Below are 17,911 nucleotides of genomic sequence, written 5' to 3' on the forward strand. Positions count from 1 at the left end.
TTAATTGACCTCTATGGATAATTAACAGCTTACTGAAATTGTGTATAATTTGTATAAATTCTGAGTGTTCAGAATTCCAATCTGAGAATTCTCAAAATCCTTAATATATGTATATATATATGTAATAAAATAATTCAGACTTGCTATAACCTGAACTAGAAAGCAATAAAAATTATATATATGCCTCAAAAATGTCCTAATACTGAATTTAAGATACATCAAAATTTGGCTGTAGTGGGAGATAAGAAAAACTATTCTTGCAATGGAAGCAAGGGTACATTGGAAGCTATCATGAAAAAAAGTTGGGGATGTGTAGAACAGCACACATTTTAAGCCTATAATAGAATCAGTGAATTGCAGCTTTATTCTAAACTATGATGGAAAGTAAGCCCAAAAACATGTCATTTGGGGGAAGGGTCTATAATATCCACCAAATTCTTTAAGGGTGCCTATAAACTAAAGCAGGTTAAAAATTACTTTGATAGGTTAATTACACCTGCTTTTTCAAACTTTCATAAGATTTTTACCAAAAGGATCCTCCCTCCCTATTTTCCCCATGAGTGGTAGCCAAATCCTCCCATAAAGGTAATTCTAGGAGATGTAAATTCCATTCTTTATTTGGCTAGCATTTTTCAGGTGTTTACTATGAGCCAAGTACTGTGTTGGGGTAAGAAGGGAGGAATGTGATACTGTTAAAAACTCCAGTGTGATGGATTTAGTTATCATTTAGTAGTAGAAGATCTGGTGATTTGTGATTTTCCACTTCTGAGATTGTAATACTGCTTAGTTATTCTGAGAAAAGTGAAATAAAACATTAAGCTCAGCTGTGATGCTTTTATTCATCTTTCATGATCTCACATGTTCGAGATTATCATCATTATCGTTGGCAGAATTGTGTCTAGGGAAAGCCGCAAGAGTGAATTAGTGCTACATCATCCTTACTTTGTGTCACTTCCTCTCCAAATGAACTTCCAAGACTCTATGTCTGTTGCAGATCACACCCAGTGACATAAAATCTCTTTGCCAGATTTCACACCTTGCCTCTTCCTTTTCATTCTTAGCCCACCAACCAGGTTTTTTTTTTTTTTCCAACTGCTCTCTTTGCAACTATAATTATCATCTAGTTATTCAAGTCAGAAACCTAGAAACTCTCTTGACTCACTTTCATTTTTCTCTTTTATTAGTTACCAAATGTTGCAGATTCTACCCTCGGAATATGCTTCAGAATCAACCTCCTTTTCCTTTTCTCTCACCATCTTCCTTTTGAACTATCACAGTTGATCACTGTGCCATAAATCCCCTTCCCTTTCTTTTCCTCATCCAGCCTCTGTCTAATCTCAGGTTTGAAATTCCTGAGCACGGTGAGGCATCACATTAGGATGTGCATCATCTGTCATGCATGGCCCTCCATACCTTGTACCCACTGCCAAAAATCACATCTAGTGCACATAAAACACCTATTATACTATCTTAGCCAAAATAAAATCTGTTACAATATTTACACACAATCCCTTCTTAATGAAAGGTGAATTCATAAAAAAATTCAAGTTCTTAAATGTCACCAAAAGGGTTTAAAATCAGAAGAAAAAGCTGGATCTAATTCTAGTATCTAAAGAGATGTTGTAACAGAGGATCAAAGAGGTCCACACTCCCACAGGGGAGGAACAGTGAGTGAGATTCCTCATAGTACCTTGAGCATTGTCCAAGATAAAACCATATATAGCTAGAGCCCGCTCTTTAGACAGGGGAAGCCCTCAAAAGTGGGTGGACAATTAGCCAATCTCTCTTGGTTTGAATGTACCCCTGGGATAAAATTTCAACTACTGTGATTCTAACTTCACTCTCAACAATCACATGTTTTTATTTGGGATGTCAATGTCTCAAAAGATTTTGTGCAAATTATTGACTTTCCTGCCACTCATACTATTATCAACAAATGAATTAGTATAGCTCTAATAGTTCAGGATTGAAATCAAACCTGCGTTCAAATACCATAACAATGATTTATCTCTGTAAATTGAGACTACCACTTCATCATGTGTTGTACATAACAAACCTATTACTGCAGCATTGTAGCAATCAGCAAATAGTAGCTGTGATCATTACAGTTGTGGTTTACAAATATGAGTTTGGATCATAAAAATTAATGATTCTCAGCATTGACTACACTCACAAGTATCACCTGGGAATTTTTAATAAATATCAATGCCTAGAACATACATCAGGCCAAATAAATCAGAATGTTTAGGGATGGAACTTGGGCATTTTAAAAGTTCCTTGGTGATGTTAACACACTTAAAAACACTGATAGAAATAATTGTTTTCTAAGCCTGATGGTTTTTAGAGAACTTGACAAAGTAAAATTGTCCAAACAGCTGAGGATGAGGCACCAGACTTGTGACTTTACTGACCATCGCTACCTCAGGAGACCATAAAAACCATCATTTGGTGCTGCATTTCTATTTCCCTTCAAAAGATTACCTTCAACAAATTTAAAGTCTAGTTCAGGGTACCACCATGATAAAAGAAGCTCATTGGAAAAATACTACACAATATTCAACACACTATCTGTAAACTTTCCAGCTTCTAGATTGTGTTCAGACCTTTACAGTTAAAACTTTTCTTCCACTGTATTCTTTCTTATGCTTCAACTTCCCACCAATGTCCTCTGGATGTTGCAAGAAGTTTATTCTGTAGGTTCATGTAATCCTCCTAAATCTTCACTCTCTCCAGTTTGCCAGATTTCCTATTTCATTCTACTGCAGGAAATCTTTTTTTTTCCAGCTCAGTTCACAACAGTCTGTATTCTTTAAATAGCATAATCTTCTCTGTTGTGCACCTGGGTGATGCAACCTGGCTCTTCTAATCAGATCATCTCAAGCTGAACTAAACCCCACTGGTTTAATATAAACTAGTATCAGCTTCCCTTCCCTTCCTGACCATACTTCTGGAGAGCGAAGCTTATCAAGGATTTGGGACTGATTGTTACTCCCAAGTAGTTCAGTGATTCTACTCACCAGCATGGTGGAATAGCATTTGCTTTCCTGTTGTGTAACACGGAGGCAAAAGGAAAGTGGGATGGGATGGTGAATGGCAGTAACCATTTACAAAAGGAAGGAAAAGCTCCACACTTGTGTGAGGGTTAGCTTGTATCTGTGTACATACACATATTGTGGAGAAGTCAATGTGTGGATGTAGATGGGGAGGAAGGTCAGAGAAATTTAGAAAGGTCTCAACCTCAAACAAGAAAGTTATTTTTCCTCTTGATACACACATCTGATGTAAATATACCAAACTTGTGCCAGCTCTTGTACCATGACAAAAAAGATGTGAAAATGAGGTGTGTTTGGTTTCCTATTGCTGCTGCAACAAACCATCACAACTTTAGTGATTTTGAACAATACAAGTGTGTCATCCTACAGTTACGAGAGTCAGAAATCTGGAATGAAGTTGCTGTGGAGGCTACTTCCCTTCTAGAGGCCTCAAGGGGAACCTGGTTCCCTGCGTTTGCCAGTTGCTGGGGCGCTCCTCACCCTTTGGCTTGAGGCCCCACATTATGTTACCCCTTGCCCTCTGCTTCCGTTTTTACATCACCCTCTCTGCCTCTGCCTCTCCTGCTTTCATCATTACAATAATCTTATAATGACTTTTATCATTATATTGTGCACCCTTTAGATAATTCATACTATACTCCCTGCCCTCCAAACCTCCCATTCAGTCACATGTTTTAGCCAGGAAAAGTAACACATGAATAAGCTACGGGATTAGGAAATACACATTTTAATGGAATTATTCAACCTACTTTATAAGAAAATATGTATTATTCTGTATGTCAAGTTTTCCCAGAGTTCAATATTATTTTCTATACATTCCACTGTTATTTTTGGTAGATGTAACTTATAATCACTAAATAGCACACATTTCCTTTTTAACAATAAAAATTCATTTATAGGCTTACTAACAGCTGATTTTCTACTAATGATCAACTTTAAAACATGTATGGCCAATCATCCTTCTCAGAGGGTAGTGTAGTAATAGATGCAGCTTGAAGTAGCATAGTTGGAAAATCAAAAAGAGATACACTCTCAAGCTGAAGTCTTCATCTTAAAATTGCTTCTCTGAGACTTGAAATCATTCAACTGATTTTCTGAGGATTCCTATGCTGAAAGAACTTATTTTTTTCTTCAGATAAAACCATTATTTTAGTTACATGGCATGTCACATATTTGGAAGTTACTCACTTAAAATTATTGACTGGAAACCATATCTGATGGGTTTGAATTTATCCTGATATTGAGAAGACTATAAAAAGAGCAATATACTTCAGGTTAGTCAATACAAACTTCTAAGACACCTATTTTTCAATGGAAAGGAGCAGTAATAAAAACCCATATATATATATATGTGTGTGTGTGTGTGTGTGTGTGTGTGTGTATGTATTGTAGGAACACCTCAAAAATTGCTTAGAAGCACTCTGGTTTCCATTTTAAGCTTCTGTTTTGGCAATAGCAGCATAATGCCAATTATGTGTGACCTACAGATTGTTCTTAGTGATGGATGCTGAAAATTTGCAGGGAAGAATTTTTTGTTGTCTCTACAGCACTGCATTGCTCTCTAGGAAGTGATCAGATTGCAAACACAGTGCAGGCTTCTTAACAATCTCAGAAACTTCTACACTGAAAAAGAAACACTCAGCAAAGTGAAGAGGCAACTCACAGAATGGGAGAAACTGTTTATAAATTATAAAACTGATAAAGGGTTAAAATTCAGAATCTACAAAGAGCTCAAGAAACTTAACAACAGCAAAACAAACAATCCAGTTAGAAATGGGCAAAGGACTTCAACAGACGTTTTCAAAAGAGGAAATTAAATGGCCAACAGACACTTGAGAAAATGCTCAGGATCACTAGCCTTCAGGGAAATGAAAGTTAAAACCACAATGGGGGTTCACCTCAATCCAGTTAGAACAGCTCTCATACAGAAATCAACAAACAACAAATGCTGGTGAGGATGCAGGAGATAAGGTACCCTAATTCACTGTTGGTAGGAATGTAAACTGGTGCAGCCACTGTGGAAGACAGTATGGAGATACCTCAGAAATCTGAATATAGACCTACCATATGATCCAGCCATCTCACTCCTGGCAATTTACTCAAATCAAAAGAAAACAGCATGTGAAAGAGTTATCTGTACCCTTATGTTCATTGCAGCACAACTAACAATAGCTAAGATATGGAATCATCCCAGATGTCCATCAACTGTTGACTGGATAAAGAAATTATAATACACATATAGACATCAATGCAGACCTGTGAGACAAACCAAAATATGGTGTTGTTGCTGTTCTGCTGTACTTGATAATTTCTCCTAGTAAGAATCCAGTAGATTGTCTTTGTCAGGAATAACAAGGCTAGATCAAGGAGGTCAATGCTACTGTGAACTGTGTCGTGAGAGTACTGTCCTCAGAACTTCAGAAAGCACCTTGACCAAAGTTGGGTCATCATTATTAATGAGCAATAACTGTGACCCAGGGTATTGATATGGATGGTGTCATTATAATTTTCCTTTCAGGAGTTTTCATTCGCTCTTCTGATGATCCATTTTATGTACAAATAAAACAATGAGTAATTATCTTTCAGTCAATGAAATAAGGGAATAGTCAAGAAATAAGTTCATACTCAGTAGCATAATACAAAAAAAGCCTTAAAATAGGTACAACTTACCCATTCCCTTACTGATTTAAGGATCATGCTAGCTAGATAAAATCAGATGCCCTAACGATGCAGGACATTTTGGAATTGGTCTCTTGTGAGTTCTTGTAATTGATTCTGCAGTAACATATAATATGATTATGAGAAATGGTAATGATGTTGGGGGGTGGGGAATAACTGTTTTCCTGGGAGTCTTCTTTTTTATAATCCAACCCAGCAGTTATATCAGGCTCTTCTTTTAATTAAAAAAAGTGGCTTGCCCCAATCAATTATTTATTTATTTATTTATTTATTTATTTATTTATATTTTTTGACAGGCAGAGTGGATAGTGAGAGAGAGAGAGACAGAGAGAAAGGTCTTCCTTTTGCCGTTCGTTCACCCTCCAGTGGCCGCCATGGCTGGTGCGCTGCAGCCGGCGCACCGCGCTGATCCAAAGGCAGAAGCCAGGTGCTTCTCCTGGTCTCCCATGGGGTGCAGGGCCCAAGCACTTGGGCCATCCTCCACTGCCTTCCCAGGCCACAGCAGAGAGCTGGCCTGGAAGAGGGGCAACCGGGAAAGAATCCGGCACCCCGACAGGGACTAGAACACGGTGTGCTGGCGCTGCTAGGTGGAGGATTAGCCTATTGAGCCGTGGCGCCGGCCCCAATCATTTATTTATTTGTACTGTCTTTGTTCTACATAAAACTGGAGTATCCAAGAAAATTCACTTGAAGCAAAATAACAAATGTTTTTAAAAGGAGAGAAGAGTTGGCACAAAGGGGAAAATTAGATTTAAAAAAGTGTACAGCTGAATAACATTAAAAAGTACAGAATATCCTCCACTCCTGACTAGTTGGTGATGGAGGATATACAATTTCTGCTCTAAACTTCTTAATTTAAAAGCAAGTCATAAACAAAATCACACACACATGTCTTGCAGAATTCATCAAACAGAAAAAAATACATTTATTCAAAAGAACAGCTTGTTATGCTGCTAATAATATGCAGGTCACATGTCAGGGGGAGTGAAATCTCTGGAGGGTTACATATGTCAGTACCTTTCCCATCTCATTGTTCAGAATGGGAACATGGCCCTACCTAAACAGGAAATGCCATTTGATCATGTGTTGGTAAAACTGGCAATCAATACTACTTTTATCCACACTTAGGATCTTCCAAAGTCAAGAGGGGGTATAGATTCTCAACATTATCCCTATTTGAGATACATTATGTTATCAAAAGGATTGGAAATTTTATTATCAATAAACCTAAGTTAGTGCTGACAGATTTATATACAGCAAAGTTATTTAAAAAGTATTTAAGAATAATGCCATTAAGATTTAAAATAATTATTAAAAGAACATATCAGCAAAACAATTAAAGAAAATGTGTTATCAAATGAATAGTACTGATAGACACATTTATGATATATTCGTATGTGACACGATGTGTTTTGTGCCATTAAAAATGACTTAGTACCACTTGATCAGTTCAGCTGACTAGTACAATATCAAAATTCAAAAAAAGTAGCCTTTCTAAGAAAAAGTAGTTTTTGTAAAGAATGATTAAAAACTTCCCATATCATAATTATATCCTTTATTTTTGAAAGTGACATTTAACTTGATGTGATATTTTCTTACTCTCAATTATTTATAGTTCAAATACCAACATGTAGAGAAAAAAAACATAATATGAATGCAAAACTTTTGTATTCTTTTCATTTTTTAGTTTGTTTGAGAGGGAGAATAGGTGTGAACAGTGTGGCATGGCAGGTAAAGCCATCACCTGTGACACCAGCATCCCATGTGAAACTTGTTTGGGTCCCAGATGCTGCACTACCAATCCAGCTCCCTGCTAATGGTCTGGGGAAAGCAGCAAAAGATGGCCCAAGTGTTTGGAATTCTGCCACCTATGTGGAAGGTACAAATGATGTTTCTGGTTCCTGGCTTTGGCCTGGCAAGCCCCAACTATTGTAGTCATCTGGGGAGTGAACCAGTGGACTGAAGATCTCTCCCTGGTCTCTCCCTCTCTCTCTGTAACCCTGACTTTGCAACAAGTAAGTAAATCTCTGAAGAGAGACAGACAGAGAGAAAGAGAGAAAATGCGTAAGGGAGAGTGCTCCCCAACCTACTGTTCACTCCCCAAATGTCCACAATGAATTCATGAACTGGGAACTCAACCCAGGTCTCCTAAAAGAGTTGCAGGGGCCAAATTACATGAGCCATGACCACTGCCTCCCAGGGTTTTGTTGTTAGGAAACTGGAGTCAGGAGCCAGAGCTGGCGCTCAATGTGGGATGTGGATTTCCTAACCAGTGTCTTAACCGCTATGCCAAATATCTGCCTATCAATTCTTTTATTTATAAAGGAAGCTACTATTAGAGGGAAAGGTGGCTGGTTCCAACCAGTCTACAGACCACCACAAGAACAACTGATTTAAAAGCACCACCTTTGGTGTTTTTGGCCTTGTTGTTCTTATCTAAAAGTTTTACTACACCTATATGCTAGAGTGTTTATAGGTTGGACAGGCCAGTTATCAATGATTGTATTTGCTTCTTAATTTCCATTTCTAATAAATTCAAGGAAAGAACCAGAAGACACTTATACCAAAGCAAATGTCCAGGAAAGAGAATTTTTTTTTTCCCTAGCACAGGGAATAACAATTGTATCTGGAGGACCCAAGGGTTCTTTGTGCAATAAAAGCAGGCCTGTTGTCTATTTATGCACTACATTTTTATACTGCATTTCTAACACTGAGTAAGAGGCATATCAAATGAAGATTTGCCTCTGGGAATTATAAAACACAAAAATAAAAATAATTCGTTAAATAGTTGTTTAAAAAAATGCTTATACCCACAACAGGAGATCAAAAATATCCATAATGAAGTTTTTAAAAAAATTTCTACCCGAGTGAAAAGCTGTAGCTCAGGTGCCCTTGTGTTTCATTTTCAATTCCAGAAATGATATTTTAAACCTCAGTGTCCAGCTCTGTATCTTCACATAAAACTTGCCCAGCTCCCCTTCATGAGGAGTTTTGGCAGCAATTATACTATCTAATGACCCAAGTGAAAAATTGGATTCCTGACTGACCCCAGCAGGCCAGCTCTTTATGCTTGAATGATATAAGAGACCAGCTAACAAGACCTCACCATGCACAGCATTAAGTGTTATTGATGGTCCTGAAGCAAGTCTACCCTTTTTAAAAATCCTTTTGTGTGCCTGGTCTTGTTATCACCATAGGAGTGACTTACATGCTATTGGCTCATGATTCATGAAGAGAGTTTCCTATCATTTGTCTTGCTTTTGTGACATTACAATTTCACTGAATATTCCTCTGGTTTCCACGTTAGCAGAGATGTTGTTAAGAAAAGTGTCATATTCAGGTTCATATTCTGTTATGTGTAGTCACCAAATACCTTTGTTCTTTTTATTTCTTTTGTGTAAAATCATTCGAGCCTATATATCTTAGGCACCTTCTAGGACCTCTCATGACTTGTAATGCTTTCATCAGACTTTTTAATCCATTTCTTAAGGTCTTTGTAGCTTAATGCAAATGTTCAGATTTTCCACAGAACAATAATTCTCAAACATTGCTATGAGACACCGAAACCCAGGCTCCATTCTCAGAAATTCTGATTCGAGATATCTCTGTGATGAACCTGGGAATTTTAGATTTTAAAATTTCCATAGGGAATACTCATTGCATCCTTGTATCTACTGACCCAGAGTTGCAGGGAAAACTGTCTTGGAAATTTGATTTCTAAGTCTTCTCCATTGATTTCTACTCAAAGACTGAAAAAACTGTACCTGTGATAACCTGCCCTAAGGAAGATGATGCACTTATTTAGATTTAGAGAATAATTTGCAATTGTTTCTTCTAAATTGACACCACTTCCAGGAATCCAAAAAAATCACACTGTATAAGCTACCACCAGCAAATCCCCTTGTTTTTTCTATCCCCTCCTTCTTCTCTCTCCTAAACAAAGTAGAAACAATATCCCTACTATGGGATGTCTGGAACTATCAAGATCCTAAATACATAACTCAGAATCATAATCAAGACAGTATGCAACTGTCTATAAACTAATCCTCTCTTCTCTCACTCAGTCAATGGGATAAAATGGAAAAAGAGTAGAGCTAAAGGGTTCAGAGATATATGCATTTGTAAATTCCTATTTAAATATCTACACACCAGCTTTGCTGTTTTCACATTTAATGAGCTCTACTCTGTGGGGAACATTATGCTAAGTATCACGGCTATGGAAATGGAGATCAATAAAGTATATTTTTAAACATAAGATTATGCAAAAGCCTAGGCAGTAGGAAAAACAAACCCTGTGTCATTATAGACAACTCCAAATATAAAATTCGTTGAGCATAAACTATTTTTAAATTTGACATCAGATTGACTACTTTGTTGTAAATCTAACATAGTGTAATGAAAATAGAATTGGTTGAAGGTCAGTGACCTCACTCCACACCAGCCTCTAATTGGGCTCCAATTTATGATTCTCCAAGTCTATGGATTTCCAAAGCCCTTCTTGTTCTATGTTCCCAAGCTTTGGCAGTCACCCTACTAATGATCTATTTCTTATTATGTTTCTGCTTCTAAATCTTTCCCTTGTTTCTCTTTTGTAGATTCTGTTCATGGGCATGATGACAGAGTACTACCACTATTTTTTCACAACCCTGGTAAGCGTACCTGGTAGAAATCTATTCCACACAAGAAGAAACATCTTCACATGGTTATTTCAAATATGTCAACTCCACCAGTGTCAAAGGAAGGCTACTGTCATGGAAATTTGCCTTACTTTCCTAAGAATTTCCTAAACACAGTAATATGGAGCAGCAGATTTCTTTCTTTCTTTTTTAAACCTGCATCAATGCATGAGTATCTGGAAAGGAATTAAAATAAAAATTCCATTACATAGAAATTATCAAAGTGCAAGCTATTCATAAAGAAGCACCACTTACCATTTGTATTCATTATGGAGTACACCAGAGTGTGTGTTGACCTTCTTTAATCCGATGCAGCTTTTCTGCCCATGTCAGGATACAGCTGGTGTACCAGGGGCTGTTGACCTGACAGGGGTTTGGAAAACTGTTAAGAAAAGGAGCTTGTGGAATGCTCTACACATTAAGAATTTTGAACCACTAAGAACAATTATGGCTCTAAACCTTAGAAATCCAAACTCTAAGATGCCTTAAACTTTGAGAATTATCAGAAAAAGGGATGATGATATAGGACACTTAATATATCAAAATAATGTGGTAGCTATTAATCAACTAATATCAGAAATCAGTCACATACATACACACACACACAAACACGTACACACCACACTCTCCCTTCACCCTCCCCCACAGTCACACACACTCCACTTTCTGATCTGAAAAGAAAACACAGAATTAACCTCTGTTAGTGTGTATCAACTAAAGTCCATCCAGATTCTGGGGGATTCAGCACAAGAACAACTTTAACAAATAAATCCTATTCCTGATGAGTAGAAGAAAAAAAATAGAATAGAAGACCAATGAGCTGTTTTACTCATTTATTCCAGAAGCAGTAGATTGTATTCCTGACCCACGGATCTCTGACAGCATGAGGAGATGCAGACAACATTATGGGATAGATGCTTTGGCACAATGGGCAAGAATCATCTATTGAGTTTAGGACAGAGAAGCAGGATGCAGGGGAGAAGTTCCTGAACTAAGGTTTCTGTGGTCTCCTGCCTCATGATCCTACCTTCTTGGTCAGATTCTTTTTCAGAATAGTGAAGGGAAACCCTGGGTATTTTTTTTTTTTTGGTATTTTTTATGTATCTATTTCTAATGTATTTGAAAGAGGCAGAGGTACAGAGATCTTCCAACCATTGTTTCTCTCTTCAAATGCCCACAACATCTCCATATCAGGGGCTAGGCCAGGACTGAACCAAAACCTAAGAATTCAGTCAAGGTCTCCCACATGGGTGGTGGTGATCCAACCACCTGAGCCAACACCTACTGCCTCTTAGGGTGTATATTAGCAGGAAAGTGGAATTAGAAGCAGAAGTGGGGCTGGCGCCGAGGCTCACTAGGCTAATCCTCCGCCTGCAGTGCTGGCACCCCGGAGTTCTAGTCCCGGTTGGGGCACCACATTCTGTCCCAGTTGCTCCTCTTCCAGTCCAGCTGTCTGCTGTGGCCTGGGAAGGCAGTGGAGGATGGCCCAAGTGCTTGGGTCCTGCACTCGCATGGGAGACCAGGAGGAAGCACCTGGCTCCTGGCTTCAGATCGGCGCAGCATGCCGACTGTAGCAGTCATTTGTGGGGTGAACCAATGGAAGGAAGACCTTTTTCTCTGTCTCTCTCTCTCACTTTCTAACTGCCTGTCAAAAAAAAAAAGGAAAAGGAAAAGGAAAAGGAAAAGGAAAGGAAAGGAAAGGAAAGGAAAGGAAAGGAAAGGAAAGGAAAAGAAAGGAAAGGAAAAGAAAGGAAAGGAAAGGAGCAGAGGTGGAATGCTAACCCAGCCAATATGGCACACAGAATCATTCACCTCCACTTTGGGACTTTTAAGTGTCTTACTTTGTTCACAAATATGGGCCTCGCTCTGGCTCCATAAAGACCTGGATATTAATGCTGACAGTCTGACATCTCCCTGAGAACTTTCTGCAAATCCCATCTGTACAAACCCCAAAATGCTAGTTTTGGAGAAATTTGAGGAAGAATATGAACAGTTGAATCTAAAAACACTGGTCTTCAATGGAGATGCTTGAAAGTGAACAAACTGTGCACTGTAGATTCCTGTTCACCCCTCCCATTTCTCCTTTCCTTATCCTGTACTCACAAGGGCACATCACAAATCAGACCTTGGCATCCCCACATTCTCTACTGCGTAGAAACCACAAGTTGTAGGACAATCTAACTGTTCATGTGTTTAATGTGTTCATTTTAGTGCACTGTATCTATGTCCTATTGAATCCCTCAGGGATTAAATATGCTTTCTGGAAGTTTCTGTCTTTTGTTACTTAGGTATCTTTGATCTATTTATTGAGTGTGCTATAGAAGTCATTAATCCCTGGATCTTTTTCTATAAATTGGCTTCCTGAAGCATTTTACTTTGGTTTTATCTCCATTCTTTCCTGCTTTGCCTTTGTGATCTTACCATTCCTTCCCATGAGTATTGACAAAACCTAAAGAAAAAAAAAATGTGTATACTTAGTACAGAAAAGGAATAGATAATACTTTAAAAGGCAGTACATATTTTCTAACACTGAGCTGGAAGCACAGAACTGCACTGTTGGAGTTCTACCACTTAGTCCAAAGTTATCATGGGAAAGGGTAGCAATGCAGAAGAGTTCTTCAAAAGAATAAATCTGTATGCATTTCATGCAAATGAAAATCATGAAGTGTTTCAGGAACTGCTGCTCTCGAGTAACCACTATTATCACTGGTAATGTAGTATCTGTACTGCACTTGCAGCCAGCAGCTGTACTGTTAGGAATTTTTATGTATTTTCTGTTAAATACTATTTGGGAACTCTTGTTCATTCTTAAATGTGGTATGTTTTCCAGCCTAACCTTTTTATACATAAAAAACTTGAAATTACCATGTAAGTGTGTTAGAAATCTGAATCAGTTTACAAACTTCTGGTTTACACTCAGCCTCATCCAGTGTAATGAAAAACACTGGAGCAGGTTAAATTTTATTGCTGAATTAGTCTGAAAAGGAACGAGCTCTGTTGTGTACCTGTTCTCACATTCAACTCAACCACCTGCTCCAATAATATCCTTGGGTAAGAACTCTAGTTCTTATTTTGCATAGATGTACAGTGAGCATTCTTCATGTCCTCATTGTAGGGAATGTGAGTTATGACCCATGAACCAGGAGTGGTCTTTCTGTCAAGTACATGTGCAATCTCCAAATTTGACCTTCATAGCAAGACCTAGAAATTCTTGAGGCAGCAAGATGTGATGAGTAAGGAGATACTTGGTCACATCGTGACAAAATAAAATCTTTGAACCAAATGACCACAATTCTCTCTTCCAATTCCCCCGAGACTATTTTGTACCCAAGGGCGTACAACTTATTGGAAGCCAAATTCCTGTTCTTGGGTTATCCAAACTCTAACAGTCTTGCAAGAGGTGAGTAAAAATGAGAACCACTTACCACCTTGGAATGTATCAGGCACTGGCGGGCGCCGTGGCTCACTTGATAATCCTCTGCCTGCAGCGCCGGCACCCCGGGTTCTATCCCTGATTGGGGTGCCGGATTCTGTCCCAGTTGCTCCTCTTCCAGTCCAGCTTTCTGCTGTGGCCCAGGAGTGCAGTGAACGATGGCCCAGGTCCTTGGGCCCTGCACCTGCATGGGAAACCAGGAGGAAGCACCTGGCTCCTGGCTTCTGATTGGCGCAGTACACCGGCCGTAGCGGCCATTTGGGGAAGTGAACCATTTGGGGGATGAACCAACGGAAAAGGAAGGCCTTTCTCTCTGTTTCTCTCTCTCTCACTGTCTAACACTGCCTATCAAAAAAAAAAATTTATCAGGCAGAATGAGAATGAAATGAAAACCAATGGGATATTTTTTAATAGAAATGGAGTGATAATGGCTGCATTTTTAATTCATCTATGCCCTGCTTCTGCAGTCATTAATTCTCTTTTGCATAAAAACATCAAAAATTCTAATTCTTTTCTACTTCTATCATTTTTAATATTGCACAGGACTTATTTGCTTTAGATCTGGAACTCTACAGGTATAGCGGTGTAAATATGACTGGGTTTCGGCTGCTTAACATTGACAACCCCCACGTGTCATCCATCATTGAGAAGTGGTCCATGGAGCGGTTACAGGCCCCGCCCAGGCCAGAGACTGGCCTTTTGGATGGCATGATGACAGTAAGTAGTATTAACCTAAAGTCATTTAAATTAATGCTGAATCCTTAGGGCTTAGGATGAAAATCTTCTATGCCTTTTAAATGTGAGGAGATATAACATGGGCCTTGACTTGCCTGAGAGAAGGATGAGCTTTATGGTTGGTTTGAAAAGCTGTGCCTGGCCACTATCAAAAGTGGCTATTTTCAGCTTGCTGGCTGTACTTACTGCAGATAAGAAAGTTGAAGAGGTAGGCACCTTCATCCGCCCAATGAAGACAAAGCAGGAACTAAAATAAAAGCAAGGAGAGAGTTTCTTCTCCCTGGGGATGTGGTTTTAGCAGATAGGGAGGAAAGAGGAGGAAAACCTGCCAGTCGGCCTTCCTGGCTCGTGCCCCATCTCAGCAGGTGCAAGCAGATGTGGAGAAACGCCAGACCCACGTACAGTCTGTGTGTTTGGGTTCCTCCTGCCCCAGGTACGTGCAGGCACAGCCCTTAGACATTGACAGCGCTTTACCACAGCCATATGTCGCTCCCGGAGCAGGTGCCAAGCCTTCCTCCTGACAAGTCAGAGGCACTCTGCTAAACAGATAAATTGCAAACCACCTCATCAGAGAGCTTCTCACTAACATCATTTGTCTCTTGTTGTCAAACGCTCCTACCCTTGCTTTATTTCTCTAATGAAGCTCTCTGGGTGATGAAGAAAATAACAGGAAATAATGATAATAAAAAAGATCCCTATGTAAGAACAGTGGCATGTAAGGTAACAGACATTGAGAATACAAGCAGGTAATAGCATTTTAAATTGGCGTAGTATTTCATTCTCTGTTCCCATCATTGGGAAAAGCACTCTTTCTTTTAAGATGCAATTTACCGATAAGTGAAAGGTATCATCTCACAGAGAAATGAACTTGGGAATTTCTTTTTTTCTTTTTTCCTTTGAGGAACAGATGAAAAGGAGAAAAAAAAATGAATGAATTAAGTGGTTCTGGATGATTCCGTGTTCAGGGTCCCTGACTGTTTTTCAAACCTGAAATGATTCTTAGAATATACAGTGATCTGCAAGATAGTGATAGAAACCATTTGGGTACAAATGAGCCTTGGGGTGATTTGAAACATTGCTTTAAATAAGAAAAAGTGGAGAACATCCAGGGTAACCCTCTAAATACTCTAAAGAGGAGGTGGAGTGGCTCAGAAGGAGAAAGAAAGCAAAGGGCATTAATGAGGTGCCTTTTGCCTTCCCCTTGGTTTTGTAATTCCAGTGAATTCCAACAGGGATCAACATTGTCTGCCCACCTCCCCACTTTCCGTGAGATTTTTGTCACAGGATGAGCTCTCAGAGTTTTTACCTGTGCCTCATATGCCCCACTAAAAGAGTTACAGATTGAAGCTATGTTAACACAGATTGTGGGTTCATGCCAAACATTAAATATTCATCAAGGATGGCTTAATTTACTAAAAAAAAAAAAGTGTTTGTGTGTTCAGATACACTGAGCAGACAGTTTGTCCATATTGACTGAGCTGAGGAGGAACCCAGGGTCAGGGAGACAAAGCTGTGTAATTCCTATGGAACCTGTCCAGGCAGGAGGCAATGTTACTCCCCCAGGCTGCTGCTGGCGCAGGCCCCTGGGCAGGAGCATGGCAGAGCTGAGTCCCAGTGAATGGAGGCAGCCCTGTTCTGCCTAATGTTTATGGCTGTCATTCTGCCTCAGAGAGGGGTTTTAGGACTGGGTTTTTATGGTCGTTGTTATTATTATTATTATAAACTATAAAAAAGAAAGTGGAGGTTTGCCATACCAGAAGAGAAAGCTCACTAGGGAGCTGTAATGGTGGGTAGAGTAACTATGTCAGTCACGTCAATACCAATAAAGAGAAAAGTGATAGAACACTGGAAGTCAGATCCAACACTCGTGCAGACAGACCTCTGAAATTGATTCTGTGAAGTACAGTATTGGCCGCTATTTATCCAAAGAGTCTGTATTGCACTTCACTCCTTTTCTGTTTCTCCTGGAGGTGGCAAAATTGGGAGTGTGGAACTGAGGCATGAAGAGGTGAAAGGGCGCGTGGGAGGACGTTCAGTGGGCCATATGCAACCCTAGGGAGCACACAGACTCCATGTCCTCAAAGCCAGGCCTGCTCCTAAGAAATCTTTGCTCCAGTTGCCATTATCCACACTCTTGTGCTTGAAGAGAGAAAGCCTTGGGTTCTATTGGGTCTATATAGAAAATGCTGCATTGTCTTCAGTTCTGTATGTCAAGCACTTGTTGTTTCATTGTCTGGAACCCTCTGCTATCCAGGATCTCAAATGCCACTTCACCAGAAAGGCCTTCTGTGAAGTACAGCAGGTGTAGTATCTCTCTCTCTCCTTACCTGCAATACTTTTCTTCCTCGTCCTCGTAACCTCATTTGTTATATTTTGATTCATTTGTTTAATGCCTCTCCTGTAGGACTATGAATGCTTCCTCTTTTTGTAGTCTGTTCTATCTTCAGCACTATACCAGTGTCAGGGTAAGCCTGTAACCACTATATAGCTAATAAAATATTTCATGCACATAATTAATATAAATTAAACTTCTTCAAAGATTCAAGATGTTAAATTAAAACTATTCACAAAATCCTGAATATTCCCATGAAAGTCCAAAAAGAGTTCCTATAAATAAAAAGCATAATTAGCTAGCATAGAGATTATTCTAAAGCAATAGTATTATTTTAAAAGAAAATAGACTAACCACTATTCATGCCATTAGGATAATAAGTAAACATAGAGAATGTCATTACCATAATAGAACTGAATTCTTTAAAATCACTTGCATTATTCCATTATGCTCCAAGGTGAATTTCCAGGTAGCCCTTTATAAGTCATATTTTTGTGTGTCCCACATATATACACAGATGCTCAAATAAACATATACCACAGATATTAGGGGAAAATTACATATGTTTGACTTCCTACCTACTTATCTATCTTCTTCTTTAATATTTTTAAATATTAAGAATTCCTTAGTGTTTTATAAAACAAGAAGTATTTCAAGAATACATGTCATTCACATGAAAAAATGTTCAGGATCACTAGCAATCAGGGAAATGCAAATCAAAACCACAATGAGGTTTCACCTCACCCCGGTGAGAATGGCTCACATAAGAAATCTACCAACAGCAGATGCTGGCGAGGATGTGGCGAAAAAGGGACACTAACCCACCATTGGTGAGAATGCAAACTGGTTAAGCCGCTATGGAAGTCAGTTTGGAGATTCCTCAGAAACCTGAATATAACCCTACCATACAACCCAGCCATCCCACTCCTTGGAATTTACCCAAAGGAAATTATATTGGCAAATAAAAGAGCTGTCTGCACCTTAATGTTTATTGTAGCTCAAT

The 17,911-nt window shown here is 38.9% G+C and overlaps 1 protein-coding gene across 12 annotated transcripts in view; it reads left to right on the plus strand.

The window, feature by feature from the left end:
• Nucleotides 1-17,911, plus strand: part of GRIK1 (glutamate ionotropic receptor kainate type subunit 1) — a 437,503-nt gene that overhangs the window by 303,188 nt on the left and 116,404 nt on the right. For 11 of the 12 annotated variants that reach the window (XR_011387736.1, XM_070071889.1, XM_051819209.2 and 8 more), the window contains exons 5-6: nt 10,328-10,381; nt 14,385-14,558. Coding sequence is in view for 11 of the 12 variants with exons in the window: in XM_070071889.1 (XP_069927990.1) it covers nt 10,328-10,381; nt 14,385-14,558 (228 nt within the window). In the remaining variant the exon portion in view is untranslated. The remainder of the gene's footprint in view (nt 1-10,327; nt 10,382-14,384; nt 14,559-17,911) is intronic. The other variant, XM_070071886.1, reaches the window with a different exon arrangement.

The sequence above is a fragment of the Oryctolagus cuniculus genome, chromosome 4 (assembly GCF_964237555.1).
Source record: "Oryctolagus cuniculus chromosome 4, mOryCun1.1, whole genome shotgun sequence".
Taxonomy (NCBI): Eukaryota; Metazoa; Chordata; class Mammalia; order Lagomorpha; family Leporidae; genus Oryctolagus; species Oryctolagus cuniculus.